At 36.7% G+C, this 21,457-nt stretch overlaps 1 protein-coding gene across 1 annotated transcript in view; it reads left to right on the plus strand.

The window, feature by feature from the left end:
- Window positions 1–8,652: 8,652 nt before the first annotated feature.
- The window catches only part of LOC101894201 (uncharacterized), a 52,131-nt gene continuing 39,326 nt past the window's right edge, over window positions 8,653–21,457 (plus strand). Inside the window, exon 1 of the mRNA XM_020035524.2 lies at window positions 8,653–10,281. Within this exon, the coding sequence (XP_019891083.1) occupies window positions 8,762–10,281 (1,520 nt within the window). The 5' untranslated portion in view covers window positions 8,653–8,761. The remainder of the gene's footprint in view (window positions 10,282–21,457) is intronic.

Raw genomic sequence — 21,457 nt, forward strand, 5'->3', positions numbered from 1 at the left:
TCAATTTATCCAGATATTACATATAAGTACAACAAAGTACAACGACATAATTTTTACATTTTTTTTTTAAATTTAATTGAATAAAAGCAAAAAATGTCAGAAATAGCATACAATTGTAGAATAAGTATAAATTTGTTCGAATTGGTCACTTTTGACCAATTATGGCCTTCAAACGGACATTGAAACCTTTACACGCTGCCCAAATGTTGCTCTGCGGTATTTTGGCCCATTCCCGGCGAAGCGCTTGCTTGAGGTGTTTTAATTGCCAACCTCGCTTTTCAAAATACTCCAGACACAATAATCCAACGGATTGGTATCCGGAGATTTTGGTGGCCATTGTGCGCTGGAAATGAAGCGAGGAACTTCATTTTGTAACCATTCTTGGTTGGCGCGTGCTGAGTGCGATGGCGCTGAGTGCCGTTGAAATGTCTGCATGCCCTCCAGAATATTTTCGCGATAATATTCGGCATTTATTTTGATGCCGCGGTCTATTAATACGAGCGGAGAGCGATCATCGGCTCATCACCATGGCCGGCGCTTGAGTTCTGGTGGCTAACCGAACCAACCGGTGCTCATTTTCAGCTGACCTCTTTGGCAAGTAAACACGATCATTTTGTTTGTTTACAAACTGCTGGACAACGAATGTTTTCTCATCGGAGAAAACCAAATTCGACTGTTCTCCACTTTCGGCCAAGCGAAGAAATACTTTAGCTCTTTTGAGTCTATTTTCTTTCTGATGCGGTGTAAGTTCTTGCACTTTTTAGAATTTTAATGGCTTTACCCCGAGCTCATTTTTCAAAATTTGCCGAATGGAATATTGCGATATGTTCAGCTCACCAGCCATTTTCGACCACTGCGACGCGGGTTTCGATCAAGTTGCTTTACTTTTCGAACCATTTCAGCTGATATTGTTGTTTTCTTCCGTCCACTTCCTTGATGTTTGGCTATGCTACCAGTATCACCACGGAAACGAGCGATGGTACGAGACACAAAAGATTTATTGGCACTTGTGGGTTTCCGGTCAAATATAAAGAAATCGCACTATCACGCTTAAATTTCATTACGAATAACTTTTTTTCTGGAAAATTCTCACCAAAATTTCTTTTGTACACTTGTAAACAATATAATGGGCTGTCACTGGAATAATTTTAACAGCTGTCGGACGAGTGGCTTAGAAATAAAACCAAATGTTGCTAGGTGGTATGATCTACTTCAAATAAATTCCTTTGTTACGGGAGCTTTACTAAACATGCATACTGGTGTTGGATATCATATCGTCAGCACGCCCGACTTTTGTCTTTTCCTTACTGGGTTTTTTCTTCAAAAATCGTGTATATGGGGTATGTTGTTCTGCTAACTTCCCAAAAAAGTGTAGCATTTTCAAAAAGTATGTACACATTATCCAAACCTGTCACCCCCAATGATTATATCACATTTAGGTCATAAGCAAAATTGACAATATTGTTCTACTGCATCGGTACCACTCCTATAGAGGGTCAAAATTGTGAATAATAATAAAATATGTCAAAATATATTTTAATAAACGGATAAAAGCTGAGGGTATCAATCTGTTGGTCAAAACTGATTAATACTCTTAAACTTGTCATAATCTATTCGGGGTTCCCTGTAATTTTGGAAAACAATTGAATTTTGTCGTAAAGCGTTTTTTTATATATTAAACGATTTTGAATATTTACATTTTTAAATGAATTCTAAAATATTAGTACTTAAATACATTTATCCAACCCTGGCTTGGTGGATACCAAAGGCAATTGACAGCAGCAACAACAATTCACGTTCCTTGCACACATACGCACACACATCTAGAAATGTTTTTCCTCTACATTCGCACTCACTCTCACACACACAGAGACGTATTCATAGATATAGATGGTGTGTGTGTGTGTGTTTGTTGTTGTTGTTTATGTTGTTAGTAAATTGTAGTACATTTTGTTGTTTATGGCGAACTGGCGAAAGAGGGAGCAAATAAGTCCTGCCAGGCTGGCTGCCTGGCTGGTTGGCGACTGAGACGTCAACGATAACAACGCTGGGTGGCAAATAAACTTTCGTTTCGTTTTCGCACATACTGACAGCAACTTTCAAACCAACCATAAATAAAAAACTTTTTCATTCCGACGACTGCGAAAACGGCGAATGACACGAAATACCGAAAGAAAAAATTCACGGTAAACGGTAAATACAACCAACCAAAAACCGACCGACCAACCGACCAAACAGCCATAAAGAAAAAGTCCTTTTTTAGTTGGCTGCCTTGCCTTGTGTGTGTGTGATTTTTTGTCGAATACGAAATGAAATTTCAATAAAAATTAATTATCAATTAATAAAAATAACGGTAAAAAGTGAGAAAAAAATAAAAATCGAAAGCGAATGGTGTGAAAATTTTCAAGTGAAGAAACCCAAAAAAAAAGAAATTGTGGGCAAAAGCTAGATGGTGGCCAAAACTGGTGTCTGTGTGAGAAGCCAGCAAGGCTCAGTGTGTGGTGTGATTTAAGGATAAGGATTTTTGTTTGAAGAAATCTAAATTTGGAAATTTATTGGAGATTCTAGAGAATTTCCCAAGAATGAAGAATTGCCACGTCATGAAACAAGAGTATAGGCTGGAAAACTGATGTAGTTGCTTTGAGTTTCCGGTAACAGGAAATGGGCGTTGGATGATGGTACTCCCTAAGGAGTCTACATTCAAATGAACCGTTTTCCATGAAAATTCAATACACAAGATTTTCCGAAATTCTGAAAAAGAATTTTGGGGAAATTTTGGATATATTTTCAAGAGAGTTTTTCTTGGGAAAAATTAAAAAGAAAAGGAAAAACAAGAAAAATTTGTTCCAAAAAATAAAGTCTGGTGGAAACAAATCTTCTTCACGGGACGAAGACGACAAAGAAATTTTGTACACACACTTACTAGCCAACAGACACACACACACACACATCATCATCATCATCAACGTTAATACACATATGTACGCACTCAAACATACAAAATATCAAACACCAAACAGCCAGCCAGCCATCCTGCTAACCAACAATCAACGAATGTAGTCTTCTTTCTCAGCAGCCGTAGTCGCGTTAAGCCCATGTCGCGTAGCGAAACGTCGTCGTAGTTGTAGTCGTCTCGCGGCGGGTGTATATAGAGAAAAACGAACGAATATGAGTACAAAAAGTAAACGCAATCAATTACAATAACACACAGAGTACAGAATAACAACAACAACAAACAGTCAGCGAACAAATAAAGTGTACTCATCGCCATTCGCATCCTCAGCAACATTGATTGTAGTTATCGCCGCCGCCGTCGTCATCGTCGTCGTTGTTGTGTGGTTTCTAACGTGTCCTCGCAAACACACACACGCACACACACTCTTACACGTAATCCCCAAAATTCAAATTGAATTCGCCGTGAAAATAACCGTTAAAGGCAAATTGTACAAAAAAACAACATCGAAAGGAAATGTCAAACTAAATGAATGTTCCATAACAGTGATAAAGTATTGGGCAGCAAAGAGTAACGAGTGATAACCAGAAGTAGCAGAAGAAGAAGAATCGGCATACCCAACAAGGATAGATGAAAAAAAAAATGACAACAAACCCCCCTTCCACCACAAAAATCACTCTTCTTTGAACAAAAATTGAATAGGAATACTACAAGGCGCTCTTTCTCTCGCGCTCTCTCCATAAGTTATAGTGCGTGAGTGTAGATTTTGCAAAGTGAGGCCGGAAACAGAGAGAGAGAGAGAGCAAATGTCCTTACTCACCTTGCATTAACAATGAGCATGTGTCGGTAGTGGTAGTGTCGTAGACAAAGGGTGTTTATTTGTTGTATAGGTATGAAGAACTAACGGGGAAACTGGAAGCTTTAAATGACAAGTGTGAGAGTGGGAGTGCGTGAGTGTGTAAGGGAAACGCATACAATTTATGACCAAAAATAGTTAAAAATAAATAAAATATTTATTTTCTGGCAAATTTACTTGCTATAAAATAAATTATTTTAAAATAACATAATCGTCTTTTTTCTCTCCACGGCTTACAACAACAACAAAAACCATAAACAAACCCCCACCACCACAAAATAAAACAAAAGTTTCCCGAAAAAGAGAGAAAAATCAAAGAAAAACAAAAATAAAAAAGTACATTGTGACAGACACAATTATCATAAAAAATAAAAGCAAAAAAAGTATTTCAAAAGAAAATTTATGAAAATAAGAGAGAGAAAATCAAAGCGAGAGAGTGTAAAGTGTGAGAGTATTTGGTATAAACAAAGTAATAAATTCTAAAGAAATATATCACATTTTTTTAAAAACAAAATAATAACAACAGCATGTTAGTAAAATAGGAAGAAAGAATATAAAAACAAAATGGATGTGTAATTAAATAAATTAAAACATAACAAAATATGTAAGTGCGAGTGAATAAAAGTGAAAAGAAAACAAAATTCAAGACCAAGAATAAAACTACTGAAAAATTTTTGTTTTAACAATCAAAGTATTTGCGTGTTTACATTGGTTGTGTTTTGTAGTTTATGAGGTGTTCAGGTGTTTTATTATTTACCTCCCACATTTTGCCGGTTTTCAGTTGGAACTAACATTAGAGAGAAATACGAGAATTTAGTTTTAATAACAAAAAGAAATTATTAAAAGCTCTTGCAAACAAACCCAATTTTTAAAACATTACTGGAATAAAATTTATAATGCAGACGATATTCTGTAACGATATTACGATTATTCTATGAAATGCATAAAGGAATCACAATGCGACTTTCTTTTGAGGAATTATTTCACATTTTGTGGAAAAACCCATTTAACCATGAAAACCCATATTGCCATAAATTCAGGGGCGAAAATTTGATTTATGGGCAAATAGAAAACTCACAAATTTTCTTAAATGTGGAAGTTTTGTTACATAGGGACTATATTTATATTGAACATTTATGAGAGAAGTTAAACTACGTATTGAGAACCAGAAATATCTAATTTGGTTGGGAGTTGGGGCCCAGTTATTGAAATTTCCAATTTTATGCCAATAAAAAAAAAACAAAATTATTAACATTTTGTGGGAAAGTCACCAGAATACTTGGGCCCATGAATTTCACATTCACGTCAAATCTCTGGTTAAGGAAATAATTTTTATGTACCAAGTTTGAAAAAAAAACGCAGACCATTTTCGCCAGTTATGAGAGATATAAGTATTGGAAATTGTAACCTTTTGCGTGGGAGATACCAAAAGGGTTGAGCCGATATCTATCATCTTCACACCAGATATTGTGTTAATAAAAATGTTGAAAACATTTTATGAGAGTTATAGTTATTATTTGATGCAATGTGGGGAAGATGGTCTGATATATTTCATCTCTCCGCCAAATCTTGTGTTGATAGAAAAGTTGGGATATGCCCAGTTTGAAGGGAACCAAATAATGGGAGATGGCCTTTTTGAAGGGAATTAGATGATATTTTTTCTTTTTATGAACTTAATGCTGTGAAGGAGGCACTGGAAGGAGTGGTCCGTTCTTCCCGTTCTTCATACCTAATTTTATGTTGGTATAAATATTGAGATGTGCGAAATTTAAAGACAATAGGACTCTCTCGTTTCACATTTGTGGGTAGGTACTTGATGGAATGGGCAATGTTTTCTATTTTCGCACTTGGCCTAACACTGAAGCAAATATTAAGGTTTGTAAAGTTTGAACAAAATTGGATAATCTTTATACCTTACAACACTATGTGTTGGGGGTATTATAAGTTTGATTGGGCCAGAATTTATGTAACACCTCGAAATATTGGTTTCCTATATAGGAAAGTATATATGGATCTTCCTAGCTCGCCGAGCTGAGCCGATATGTATGTCCATCCGTCCGTCTGTCCATGTTAATTTGTAATCACGCTACAGGTCGCAATTATGGCCCGATCATTACGAAATCTTGCACGAAGGTGGGGTTTGGGTCAGAATAGAAGCCTATTTCTTTTGGAGATGATCGCCAAATGTTTACGGGTTGAAATGGACCAAATACTGAAAAATTTCGGATTTTGCAGTAGCTATACAGGTCGCAATTATAGACCAATTGACACGGAATTTCGCATGTAGCTAGAGTTTAGGGCAGGGAAGAAGCCTAGTATTCTAGTAGGTCAGACATTACGCGTTTGTAACACAATGAAAGTAATAGCGGGCGAAAACATAAATGTACATAGAAGTACATTTCGAACTTATTCGAGTGGCGCCCAGTTAGCATGTAAAATGTACTGAACAAGTCAGAAAAGTCGAAAAGGCTCGACTATAATGCCCCATCCGGCCGAATCTTCCTTATGTGACATATATTCAAATCTGAACAAATTTCTATTAGATTCATTAATAGACCAAACAAAGGAGCTGTGCAAATTTTCGCCTCAATCTAACAATAATGACAATATTCTATGAATAGCAGTAGAAGGAACAATAGGTCTATCTTTTTCCCTTTGCATGTTACAAACCAATGCACAGAGCGGTACTCTAGAAACAGAAAAATGATTTTAGTTCAATTATGATTAGTTCAATTATATGTCCCAATGTCACGAGCGGTTCGTTAATTTTATTCAATAAGGTTTCAATTCTACAAAGAAAAACCAGTAAAGAGAGTCTTAAAGTCGGGCGGGGCCGACTTCATGATACCCTACACCACTTTGCTAATTTAGTAGAGCTCCACATAACAATTAAAAGGTTTTATGGGAGAATTCAATCATACACGCCATGATTATAATTATAATTTAAAGTTCTAAAGACTAAATATGCCGAAGCATTTGTATCTTTTAAATTCGGACTTCTATTGCCCATTTGGTGCACAATTAATTTGAAATCGGATAAAGATATACATGGGAGCTGTATCCAATTCTGAACCGATCTCGATAAAATTTGGCAAAGATATTTCTGAGCTGTATTCGATATATTTCCCTGAATATCGTTGTTACGGAGTGCATATTACGGCTGTGGGTAACAAATATAACAAATCGGATGAACAGTAGATATGGGAGCTATAGCTATATCTGAACCGATCTTCACCAAATTTGACATACTAGCTTTTAGACTTAATTGGGTCGTAAGTGCCAAATTTCATCCCATTTGGGCAATTATTTGGTGCACAACAAAAGGTAAATCTGACGAAGATATATATGGGAGCCATATGTAAATTTTGACCGATTATCTACAATCTCAATAAGGTTCGTCCTTAGGCCAAACAAATGATCTGTGCCAAATTTCATGTGGATAAATGTGAACGGTACTTTGTTTACAAAAATACATGGACAGACGGACGGACGGACATGCATAAATCGACTCAGAGTGTGATTCTATGCAGATCATCAAAAGGAACTATGGGTATATCTCGTTTCCTTTTGCCTGTTACAAACAAAGGCACAAAGACGTAATACCCTGACCACCTTGTGGTGTAGGGTATAATCATGGGGGATCAGCAACGCCCGCCCTTTTCTTACCATATATGACATGCTCCTTATTATACTCTCACCCATATGGCTTTTATACGACCACAACTTGCCTCATTGAAATAACGGTTCCAGACCCTAAGTCCCTTTGGACCAAATCGGTTTCAGGACATTTGAAGTCGATCTAGAGTGTCTGCCTGGCTAGCTCGTGAGCACGTGGCTAGCTGGTACATCGTAATATTATTATCAAACTTAGATCGAGTTCGGAGATGGGCAAGATCGGTCCACTCTTTCTGGTACCACCCCCATAAAAGATCGAATTTTTCAAAGAAAATTTTTGATTGCACAGAGAGAGAAAGGATTATGCAATCTTTCTCTAAATTTGCGCATCCTTATATTTATATCAATGTTGGGTCAGGAGCGAAAATGGACAATATCGCTCCACTCCACCAAGTACCTAACAAAAAAGGGTGAAAATTTGAAATGTTTATAACTCTAATAAAATGTGACATAAGAGTTCAATAAAACACGAAATTAGGCATCCAACTCTCTTCAAATTTCATACATCTAGACATTTAATCTGAGGCAAAATCTGTTATGAAGATGGCAGATATTTACCAACCCCTTCATGTGCTCACCTACAAAGGTTTCAAAACAAGTCAGCGATTCTTCATAAATTGCTGTACCTAAATATTTCTCTCAACCAGAAACCTAAGATGAATATGGAATTTATGATTTCGCATAAAATTGGATATAAAAGTCCGATTTTCTTGTAATTTCGCCCACAGCACTACTTTTATCTGTGTTAGATGAATACTTCAGTCCGCTATATTTGCTACCTTACACATTTTCCAAAAATGTGTACATATCACATATAAAGTATAGGAAGTAGTTGATGGTTCAAATCTGACACGTTGTAATATTTATGTTAGCCTTAGGTCAATATTCGCCAACTGCTGCGGAACCTCACCCATAAAGGTCAACAGTTTGAATAATCAGAACTCAAGGCCTGGGGTATTCTTCATGGACGAGGGGAAAGGTATTTTTTACCACTTTGGTGATGGTCTCAACCGACCAACTTTGGATATTATGGAGATGTCCATAAATATATTTCAAAATTTACTTCAAACACAGAATACCTCAAAAAACTACAAAACACAAACCAGAATATTCCAAAATAAATCCTTTAATACAACAATCCTTCCCTTCGATTCTTCTGCAGTATGAAATCGATTATACGAATTAGATAAATTTTTTCCTGGTATACGATTTGATAAAACAAAACCGCCACCATTACGGAAAGAATTGTGATAAAACTCTCGAAAAAGAGATACGAAATGTCCAAGTCGAACGCCGATTTTAGTGCGTTCGACTTTAATGAGAGCTCCGATAATTCAGATGGGGAAACGCGTGGACCGTTTGTGAGACGAGCGGCTGCCGCTGCTGCGAACAACAGTGGCGGCAACAAGAATAGCCTAGCTCACAAGAACAACAACAATAACAAGAAAAGCTCAGGCCCTAATAACAATCAGCATAACAATGTCAAGCCCACCACCACCACCAACAATAGCAGCAGCAGCAACAACAACAACACCATTAGCAATAAAAACAATGCCACCAGTCACATGTCCAGTAGTGCTTCCAACAGCAGTGCTTCAAGCAGTGAAGATGAAGGCGAGGAACCCAATGATGATGAGGATGATGATGAGAATATTTCATCGGCGGAACAGGAACAGGATAAGCAACTGCAACAAAACCAAAAACAACAACAGCAACAACAACAACAACAGCAGCTCCACGAAACTCTCACCAATGGTACACAACGCCTCAATGAGCCACCCGACGATGAGGACAACAACAGCAACAGCAGTGCCAGCAGTACCAGTTCCAGCGGCAGCAGTACCAACGACACTCGCGGTAATGCTGGCGGCTGCGGTGTTGGGTCACTTGGTGCCAATGGCAGCAGCGGGAATGCTCAACAGTCCCATAACTCAGAGGCCTTGCTAATGGCCGCCATAGGTGCCAGCAATGTTGCACAGAATCACTCTCCAACGCCTACAAACCAACCCACGGGAGGGGCACCAGCCTCAGCATCTTCGCCATCGTCTGTGTCACCATCGGGGCAACAGCATTCCAATGGTTTGCCCGACTCTTCGGCAGCAACCGCCAATATCGATGGCAATGCTCGGGATGGTAGCCTTGGTGGCAATGGTGGCGGCAGTGTTGGCTTAGCCTCTGGTCTGACAAACGAATCGAACAACTCGTCACACTACCAAAACAACTGCAATGTGAGCAGTTTACTGGACTCGGCCCTGGCTGCAGCCAACAATCATAGCCAGAACAATGGTCACTCCAATGCCAGCAACAGCAACTGCAACGAATTGATACGCAGCAACAGCAGTGCCAGTTTGAGCAATGCCAGTCATGTTGGCCTAAATGCCATCACTGGGGCAAATGGTGGAATTGGAGGTGGTGGTGGCAGTGGCTGTGGTGTGAGTGGTGGCAGTGGCTGTGGTGTGAGTGGTGGCAGCCTAGGAGCTGGCCTAAGTCTGAGTGGCATTGGTGGAGGATCGAACAGTGGTGCTGGTGGCATTGGAAATCTTGGTGGTGGTGGTGGCGGCAGCCTCTGTGGTGCACCCACATCGTTAGGGGGTGGTGGCGGCAACTCCAATTTCCCCATGTCAGCATCCGAACGCAAAAAGTATCGCCACCAGAACTTCAGCAAAAACATCTACATCGGCACAAAAAATGCTGAGAAATGGGAATACATGCGAACGAGACTGCAATTTAAAAACGATGTGGAATTTGTGGCGTATCTTCTGAATTTGGCCGACAACGATACGGAGCGTTTGGCAAAGTAAGTACCAAAGAAAATTTAATCGGATTTTTAATATCACAACAATTTGAAGTTCATTTTAGGATTGTGAATTTGCAGCTTTTGATTTCAGCTTAGAATAAGGCAAAGGTCTTAGAAAGCCAATTTATTAGAAATTGGGGCAGGATATTTATTTTATTTTTAAACTTTGATTTCCAAAGGTACTAAAAAGTACTAAATGTGGCACCCTTTGCATTTGACGCACCACTAGAACTGGAACTTTTACAATGGGAATGAGGGTCGCTGATGGATGTACCACAAGTTTTTTTTTTGGAAATTTGCATTGTAAGTGTACGAAAAGTACTGAAATGTACTATATTTGGTACCATTTCGTAACATGTGAACGGTTAGAGCTAAAAATTTGACATTTGAAATGGGAATCAAATTTGACAGAGTCGATGTAAGGAGGTAGTTTAGGAAGTGGGTATTCATGTATATCATGTATATGAAAAGTACTAATCGGTACTAAATTTGGTACAATTTGAATTTGGAGGAACGGATGAAGCTGGAATACTGAAATGTGAAATTAACATTACAGGCGGAGTGTAGTATTGGGAAATTTCGTAATTTGTAATTTTGAAAAATCGTACTTATGTGTACTAAATGGTACTAAAATTGGTACTATTTAAATTTTGGTGAAATTTCGTACAATTAAAATTTTTGGAGAATCGGTGGAGTTGCATTCCTGAAATTTGGTAGGAAGATTTCTATTGAATTGTTTGATGTAGGTAGTTATGAAAATTGAAACTCATGTTCACGAAAAGTACTGAATGGTACAGGATTGCCCATATTCAACGGACCCATGACTCTTTGGGCCCATTCCAATCGACGAGGCTTGTCCGCAGGCAACATTCTTTGCGTCAATTGAATTTTGTACGGGAACAAATGCAAATCAATGCGAATAATCCGTTGTAAAGTGGACCGAGCCATGCCCAACTGCTGAGAACGGCGTTTTTGGGATATTCTTGGGGACCTCTCAACACTGGCTCGTACGGCAGCGATATTCTCGGCCGATCGCCTTGGTCGACTTTTATATGGCCTCTTCGGATTAGAAAGAGCCTTACCAGTCGAAAATTGTTCGTATAAACGCTTAATGGTTTTCGTAGAAGGCGCACTTCTCACGTTTTTTTAATGTTTTAAAAGCACGTTGAGTTTTCACAATTGACTTCCTCTGTTGAATGTAAATTTCAACTATTTCAGAGCGCTCGCGTGGCATGTATTGGTTCATGGTAAAAATCTGCTTGGACTGACGCTTCAAACGCGGTATGTCATTAAGCGATGTGACATCTCTGTTAAAAGTTATGGCGTTGCCAGATGGGTCCGTCGAATATGGGCAACCCTGTACTAAATTTATAAAAATGTTGAATTGGGTGAACCCGCAGAGCTGAAAACCTGACATTTGGAAATAAGATTACTGTTGCATTGTAGGTCTGGGTTATGTAGGAAGTTTTGAAAATGCATTCTTGTGTTTACTAAATGGTACTAATTTTGGTACAATTTGGATTTGAGTGAACCAATAGAGCAGTTATGCTGAAAATTAGAAATAAGATTTCTGTCGGAATGTAGGATTTGGGATAATTAGATAGTTTTGGAAATTTGTACTTACAAGTACTAAATTATACTAAATGTGGTACAATTTGTATTTGGGCGAACCGAAAAGGGCGGAGTCCTAAAATTTGGAACTGAGATTATTGTGGGAGTGTAGGATTGAGATATGTACGACGTTGTGAAAATTTGTACTTATGTGTACTAAATGGTACTAAATTTGGTGCACATTAGAATTGTGGTGTATAAAATTGGATTATGTGGGAAACTTTTGGAAATTTGTACTTATGTGGAATATATTTCGAACAAACTGGATTTGTGTGAACCTATAGAGCTGGAGTTCTGAAATTTGGAATTATTTTTGGAAATAAGTACTACAAGAGGGCCCAATGCAATAAATGGTACTATATTTGGTATTAATTGTACGGATAGAGTTAGATTTCTAAATTTTGGTGTTGCAGTCGGAATTGGTATGTAATGTTGAGATATGGAGGGGGTTTTCGAAATACGTACCGTAAAAGCACGAAAGGAACTAAATCGTACTGTAGAATTGAGATATGAAGTGGTGTTGGAAATGAATACTTACGTGAACGAAAAGTACCAAGTGGTACTAAATTTGCATTTTGGACAATGTTGATGAGTAGGGATAAGATCAGACTAGATTTTTTGGAAATCCGAACTAGAAATGTAGGTATTGGGGTCTCTTCTGGGGGGAGTAGGATAATAATAAAGAGATGGGTTTGGAAATGCGTTTAGTTTGTGTACGAAAGGTACGAAATTGTACTAAATTTGATTTGCGTGAAGGGATAAGGCTTGGAATCTTAAATTTGGCATTAGGATCACTATTGGTATGTAGGTTTGAGATTTGGAGGTGGTTTTGGAAAAACAGACTAAAAAGTAATAAATGGCACTAAATTTGTTATTTGTGGAAATCATTGAGTTAGAAGACAAATTACAAAAAAATTGTCATTAGGATCCCCTTTGTTTGGAAATACGTACGAAATTTAGAGTGAGAATATTTGATATTGTGTGGAATAGGCAAAGCCAAGATAGGTTCTTTGAAATTCTAACAATACGTGTACCAAAAGTACTACAAAGCACTAAATTTGGTACCATTTGGAATTATATGAAGGGATCGTGGTAAATTCTTAAAATTCGGGATTGAGATCAAGTTTTGGAAATGGATTTGATTTAAGATGGTGGTTTTGGAATCTGAATTGGAAATCTTAAATTTTGCATTAAGGTGGGTTGGTGGGTTTGTGAAAATAAAGCTGGTTTTGGAAATGTGTGCTATAAGTGCACGAAAAGTACTAAATAGTACAATAATTGGTTCAATTTGGTATTGGATTAACAGACAGAGCTTGAAATCTGAGATTGGATATTGGTATCGCTGTTCAAGTGTAGCCTGGACATATGGAGGTGGTTTCCGATATTTATACTATAATTGTACGAAAAGTACTGAATGGTACTATATTTGGTATTGGGGTAAGGGATAGAGATAAAATTCTGAAATTTGATATTAAGATTACTGATGGTAATCCTCAAATTTGATATAGAGGTCTCTGTTGGTATCTGAAATTGAGAAATGGAGGTGGCTTTGTAAATGCGTACTATAATTGTTCGAAAAGTACTAAATGGTACTTTCGGTGTCTAGGATGGAGAGATGTTAGTTGTTTTGGATATACGTACTAAATATTATAATATTTGGTATTTGGTGAAGGGATGGAACAGAAATTCTGAAATTTGATATCAAGGTCACTGTTGATTTCTAGGGTTTACATATGAGGACATTGAAATAGTTTTGGAGAGAAGAATTGGACGTGGGTCCATTGGGCAATGGTTTCACTAATATCCTCCTTGTTTAACATCAAAATTAAAGATTTTGAAGACGACTTACCAGTTATACATATGACCGATATAGCCCACTCTATGTACCAATGATTCATCTAAAATATTTCTTACTTTGACACTTTTCCCAAAAAATGAAGTATAAAGGGAGATTTTGACTGCCATTTGATACGTATTAAATTAACAGTACAAAAATGCAAAGACATGTGTTTTACTTTTAGTACACAAATTTTGAATGCAATTTTCATAAAAACTATTGTACCTAGATATATGGTTTATTCTAAGATTTATAGCGGAATTTTGTGTAAAATATTTCTTCTTTTGACACCTTCTGTCTACAACGAGATTTTATGTAACTTTCAGGCATTAACTCGAAAAAAGTCCAAGGAAAAATTGATCAACGAAATTAGAGAATATTTTTGAAATTTTTTAGTAATATTGATGCGAATATTTATCTGACATACAGTGGAAATCGATGTTTCTATTCTTTGGTGACTCATTGTAAAATTTAATGAAAAATATTTTTGTCTATAACGTCATCCTTCTAAAGTCATGATTTGATGGAGATTTTATACTTTAACCGTAATATATATTTATACCCTACACCACATAGTGGTAAGGATATTATGTCTTTGTGAATTTGTTTGTAACATTGAGAACGAAGCGAGGTAGACTCATAGTTATTTTTGAGGATCTTTCTGAGTCGATTTGTGCATTTCAGTCCGTCCGTATGTCCATGTATTTGTGTGAACATAAAATTTACACATCCAACCGAATTCAGTCTAGAAGCAAGTACATCGAATTCGGAGAAATTCGGATCAGATATAGCTATAGCCCCCATATATATGTTTCATCTGATTTGGGGTTTTAAGTCCCTCACATTCGTAATATGCACCACACAAGAATGATATTTGGTACCAGATATCAGATACAGCATAGAAATACCTCTGCAAAATTTTATCAATATCAGTTAAGATTTAGATATAGCTCCCATATATATATCTTAAACCGATTTCGGGTTAATCGTGCACCAAATGGCCAATATCAGACCAAATGACCTGAATTTTGGTATATCCGACCGAATTTAGTCTATAAGCAAGTACTTCAAATTTGGTGGAAATCGGTTCAGATATTGCCATAACTCCCATATATATTTGCCTTTATGTTCCTCACATTCGTAATATGCATTCGACAACAATCGATATCGGCTAAAATTTGGATTTCAGGTTTAATGTGCAAAAATGGCTAATATCAGCCCAAATGGAGTGAATTTTGGGACGTACGTTTCCATTTGGTGGAATTCGACTCCGATATATATATTTTTTTTAATATAATCTTCTAATGAGGCACTCTATAGCAATGATATTTGGTATGAAAGATAAAAATATATCCGTCAAATTTTGTGAAAATCGATTCAGAATTGGATATGCCTCCAATATATTAGTCCCCCTGAAACCAAACCCGCGATATTGCTGAAGACACTAAGAACCTAAGAAGCAGGTATTTAAATATTAATGCGATCATTTTCCAAAGTGAAGAATAGTGGTTATTTAGGTTACCTTCAAAACGTGTATACATGTCTTCTTTTTTAGCTCAACTTTCATAACCTGCTGTATGCTCTCCGTAATTATTGAAAAAAATTTAAATTTGTCGCACAGTTTTTTAAGGGGGCTATAAGAAGACGTCTGTATTATCCTTCATAGGAGGTGGTACCCTGCTATGAATTTAAAGTAATTTGTTATAAAGTGTGGCTTAAATCATCAAAATACCTAATTCCGGGAGGTGTACAGTTTTATGGGGCTAATACGAAAACGTGTCGGGTTTCGTAGTTTACCTTCCTGCAATACACATATATGCCCACTTTTAGACTTTTATCTCTACATATTCGTTTGAAATATATATACGATGTATCTTGATTTGAGGGGGTGGTGGGCTATAAAAAGTATTCGATCATTTTCAACATCATTATTGATTAAAAGAACCTCCATCAAACACACATATGTTTGCACAAAAGAAATATTAATTTGAAAAAATGCTTGCTTTCTCTCTCTCCCAACGCCGAAAACAAAAAAAGACACTCCATGGTATTTTCTTTTTTCTCCGACATCAACAGTCATGACAAGAAACCCAACTAATGAATACAATTGAAAAACAATAGGCTTTCGCCATCCACACACACACGCTCACTCACATAGCCGCAGATAAAACGTGTAAGGATATTTTTTTCTACAAAAACGAAAAAAATAAAATACCAAAAAATAGCACTCATGCGTTTGTTTACCAGAGATGAGTATGGGTTCACCCGATACGGATCATTGCCGCCACACAGTTTTCGGTGCACTTTATTTGGTGCTTCACAGGCATGGTAAATTACACGCTCCCATGGCGATAGCGATGGCAATGGCGACGATAATAATGACGATGCTGACGATGACGATGACGCTAACAACAACGGGAAACAGTGTTAACAAGAAAATGGTAACGATTTTAGATCGCATCGTAATTAGAATACGAAAATAAATATTAACTTTCTAATGAAAAGAACAGATACTTGGTCCGATACCTACCCTTATGCAAAAATTTTGATTCAACCCGGCACCGACGCAAATCCTGGGGATTTTCTATCTGCATCGATTTGAATCAAATTTCAAACATAAATATAAATCTCCAATTGTCCAATATTGGTAATCTAAATGTATTTAGAACATTTTCCTTAAACAATCGAATTTTTGAAACTGTTTTACCGACCTACCTCATTCCACGGAGAATCTGGAGTTACTTCCACTGACCAATGAACATTGCTAAATCGACATAGAATCGTATACTGATCAAGGATATATGTAGTTTGTGTGGCAGGTTGTTTGTTTGTTAGGCAGTGGCAATTTCTTACAAATCTAACCCCTTTTTTAGAAAGGGGCATCGCTCTAAATTTGTGATCAGCATAAAAATCTAAGTCCATTTAACGACGCACAGAGGGGTTTGAAGAGATCGATTGAAAAAATTATATTCAACTTTTATAGAACAAAACATTCTATTTCTGTGCCGAAAATTTCAAAGCCATATAGTGATTAGCTTTCTAACTGATCGTTTATTAGAATATATTTTGACTTGCGTTTTCATTACTCAAACTGCTGACCCATTATGGAGGAGGTTCCAAAGGAGTGGGCCAATGTTGTTAATTTCATTTCATTTCTGATCACATTTGGGCTTTATCGACTACGTCATTCACCTTTGCATGAGAAATTAAGTAATTTTTGGAATATTAAGAAATGTGCGTGAGGTACCAAAAATAGTTGACCGAAGTATTCCACTTCATCTAATACTGAAAAATATTAAGATGGGCAGCTAACATTTATTTTCAAGTTTATGCGAATAATTAATCAAAATTTACCAAATTTTAAAATAATCGCTGAGTTGTGTGGCAAATTATAGGAGATATAAATATTGAAAATTTTGACCCTTTGTGGGGGAGATGCCAAAAGGGATGGGCCGATATCTATCATCCTCACACCAGATCTTGTGTTAATAGAAATATTGGGATGTGTGAGATTTGAAGGGAAACGGAAGCTTACTACGCATTTATAAGCGTTTTGGTTATTCAAGATGTTAACCATTTGTGGGGGAGGTACCACAAGGAGTGGACATTTCATCCATCTTCATGCCAGGTCTTGTGTTAGCAGAAATTTTTGGGATGTACTAAGTTTAAAAACCAATAAAGAAAAACCTAAAGTCGGTCGGGGCTGACTTTATGATACCCTACACCACTTTGCTAATTTAGTAGAGCTCCACATAACAATTAAAAGTTTTTATGGGAGAATTCAATCATACACCCTATGATTATGATTATAATTTAACGTTTAAAGGACTAAATATACCGAAACATTTGTATTTGTAAATTCGGACTTGTATTGCCCATTTGGTGCACAATTAATTTGAAATCATATAAAGATATATATGGAAGCTATATCCAAATCTGAACCGATCTCGATAAAATTTGGCAAAGATATTTCTGAGCTCTATTTGAAATATTTCCCTGAATATCGTTGTTACGGAGTGCATATTACGGCTGTGGGTAACAAATACAACAAATCGGATGAACAATATATATGGGAGCTATAGCTATATCTGAACCGATCTTCACCAAATTTGACATACTAGCTTCTAGATTCAATTCGGTCGTATGTGCCAAATTCCATCTCATTTGGGCAAATATTAGACGTTTGATGCACAATAAAAAGTAAATCGGACGAAGGAGGGAGCTATATCCAAATCTGAACCGATCTCGATAAAATTTAGCAAAGGTTGTTGTTACAGAGTGCATATTACGGCTGCCGAGGACAAAAACAACAAATCGGATGAACAATATATATGGGAGCTAAAGCTATATCTGAACCGATTTCGATCAAATTTGGCATACTTATTTTCAAGCCTAATTTGGTTGTAGGTTCCATACTATTCGGGTTGATATTACACGTTTTGTGCACAATAAAAGGCAAATCGGACGAAGATATATATGGGAGCTATATCTAAATTTTGAGCGATTATCTCCAATTTCAATAGGGTTCGTCCTTGGCCAAACAAATGATTTGTGCAAAATTTCATCTGGATCGGGCAATAAATGCGAACTGTACTTTGTTTACAAAAATACATGGACAGATGGACGGACAGAAAGACGGAGGGACCGACGGACCGACGGACCGACGGACATGCATAAATCGACTCAGAATGTGATTCTATGCAGATCATCAAAAGGAACTATGGATCTATCTCGTTTCTTTTTGTCTGTTACAAACAAATGCACAAAGACAAACAATAAAATATTTATGTTTTTTTATTTGTTTTATCTACTCCTGGACCGCTTTTTGTGATCAAGGTTTGTTGTATTATCAGGACTTTCGTAAGGCAGCCACCAAAATGCAGCGAAAAATAACCAGAGATTAGTATAATCACATCATCTGCAAAGGCAAGACCTTAATACACACGTGGTCAACATTTGTTAGTGTTCCGTTTACAAACTGATTAAGGACCAATATTTGAATAAAAGAAAAATGTAGAAAGAAAAATGTCCTTCTCAATGAGAATTGGTGTAAAAGTTAGAATAGCAAAACTGCCAAAAAAATAGGCGTATTAAAATAATGGTCATGGGGATGATGATTGTTGTAAAAAAATATGTACCAATTTGAAAACAAAAGATGGATTTATACTTGAGTGCGAAAATCCCACATCAATTTTTCATTTTATGCCCCTTTAAAAATTACCAAAGACATACGGGTCCCAAATATCAACTTATATTGAAAACCCTTGAAATAACTTAAATTTGGGGATATGAGGATCATGCAAAAACGTGGACCCGTGCTAAATATTTTTGCAAGGATATTTCTAATACCAGAAACTCGAAATGGCTAAATTAGAAGAAAAATGTAACAGAAACGTAAGAATCAAATTCAAATTGGGATTTTATATGGTCTATACCCAAAAAAAGTCAAAGTTTGGCGCGGTTTATGGGCTGATGACATCATGGGACGGTACTTCTTCAAAGATGCAGCGAATTGTAACGCAACTGTGAATAGGGAACGCTACTGTGAGATGAAATTCAACTTTTTTCCCAAATGGACCATATGAGGCGTAGTCGCGTTCTACATTTGCATAAAATAATCTTCAAACATTAAATTATTTGGACTGTAAAATAAAAATTGCATGTATATTATATGTTTTTTTTTTAGAAAACTTTCCTATTGCTCATAAAACTCACCCTTTATAGGGAATACACCAAAACTTGGACTAATACTGATAATTTATGGCAAGTAAATCTTAAAAAAAATTATAAGAATTTGTCCCAGTTTTGACATAGGGTGATAAACGGTGATTTTTTAAGAGCTATTGGAACGTATTTAGAAAAAAAAAGAACTTTTGATAAACTCTACCTTAGGGTAATGCAAACATTAGAACCAATTATGACCCACAAATGCCATTATTTACACATATTCGCGGGGAAATGAGGCAAAAATCATCAAAATACCGAATATCGGTATGTACCGTTACATGGGGGCTATACCAAAGCGTGGACCTATACATACAATGTTTCGCCACACGAACTAGGACCAATTATGACCTACAAATACCAAGTTTCAGGAAAATCCATGAAAAAAATTTGCAAAAATCATCAAAATACCGAATATCGGGAGGTACCGTTATATGGGGACTATACCAAAACGTGGACCGATATATCTCAATTTCATTACCAATCATCCTAGACACAATACAAATTATTCTGCTAAATCTTGACACTCCACGTCAAGTAATGTGGCGTGTATCGTCATTTCAACAGACAGACAGACGGGCATCGTTAAATCGACTTAGAATTTTATGCTGATTATGAGTCTACGACGAATATTTAGGGATGTTACAAACGGAATAACAAAGTTAATATACCATCCTTTCCAAGGTGGAGGGTATAACAAGTGAAATAGTATCGGTCGGTTTTTCCGACAGATGTATATGCTCAGTCTTGTGTAAGGATTATTCAAAGTGTTGACTCTTTATGGGGGAGGTTCCGAAGCAGCTAGCCAATATTAACCAATTCGTATCTGACCTAAGACTGATAAAAGTATTGCAACGTACCAGATTTGGACTATATCGACTACTTTCTGTACTTTATGTGTGCAAATTTTTGGAAAATGTGGAAGTATGCGTGAGGTAAGAGATATAGCGGACCAAAAGTTATGACAGATAAAAGTATTGGAAATTGTAACCATTTGTGGATGAGGTACCAGAAGGGGTTGGCAGATGTAGATCATCTTCACAACAGATCTTGTGTTAGCAAAAATGTTTGAATGTGTGAAATTTGAAGAGAGTTGGATGCCTATTTCGCTTTCTATGACCGTTTTGTTTTTCAAAATCTTGAACCTTATGTGGGGGAGGTTCCAAAAGAAGTCCGATCTCTACCTTCTTTATAACAGATCTTGTGTTGATGAAAATATTGGGATGTACCAAATCTGAATGGAATCGGAGATTAATTTTGCGTTTTATGAGCATCATGGATATACAAAATGTTGACCCTTTGTGGAGGAGGTACCAGAATTTGTGAACCGATATATCACATAACAGACCTTGGGTTAATAAAAATACTTTGGAGGCAATCACATTTTATAAGAGTTATAATTATTCTAAATTTTGACCCTTTGTGAGGGAGGAACTTGATGGAGTGGACCAATATTGTCTTTTTTGCACCTAACCTAGCACAGATGCAATTGTTAGGATTTGTAAAGTTGGAGCAAAATTGCATAATCATTTCTTTTTTTGTGCAGTAAATTATTTTTTTTTTAATTTCGACGTTTTGTGGGGGAGGTACCAGAAGAAGTGGGCCGATATTGCCCATCTCCGAATCCGATCTAAGTTTAATAATAATATTACGATGTACCAAGTTTGAAACAAATAGGATACTCCCATCGAAAGTTATCGTGCGCACCTGCAAGCCAGACAGACAGAAGGACGGACATCGCTATATGGACTCCAAATGTCCTAAAACGGATTTGGTCCAAAGCGACCTAGGGTCTAAAACCGTTATTTTGATGAGGCACGTTTTGGCTGTATCAACTGATATATACCCTCTCTAGCCATATGACTGAGGGTTATACCCTCAATCGATACAAAGAACAAGATATTAAGCATCTTGTGTCGATTTCACTATTTAACGATAAATAGAAATTTACAAAAAAAAAATGTTATTGGTGTATTTAAACTCCAAATTTTGATATCTTGATAT

Source organism: Musca domestica, unplaced genomic scaffold (genome assembly GCF_030504385.1).
Source record: "Musca domestica strain aabys unplaced genomic scaffold, Musca_domestica.polishedcontigs.V.1.1 22, whole genome shotgun sequence".
Classification (NCBI taxonomy): Eukaryota; Metazoa; Arthropoda; class Insecta; order Diptera; family Muscidae; genus Musca; species Musca domestica.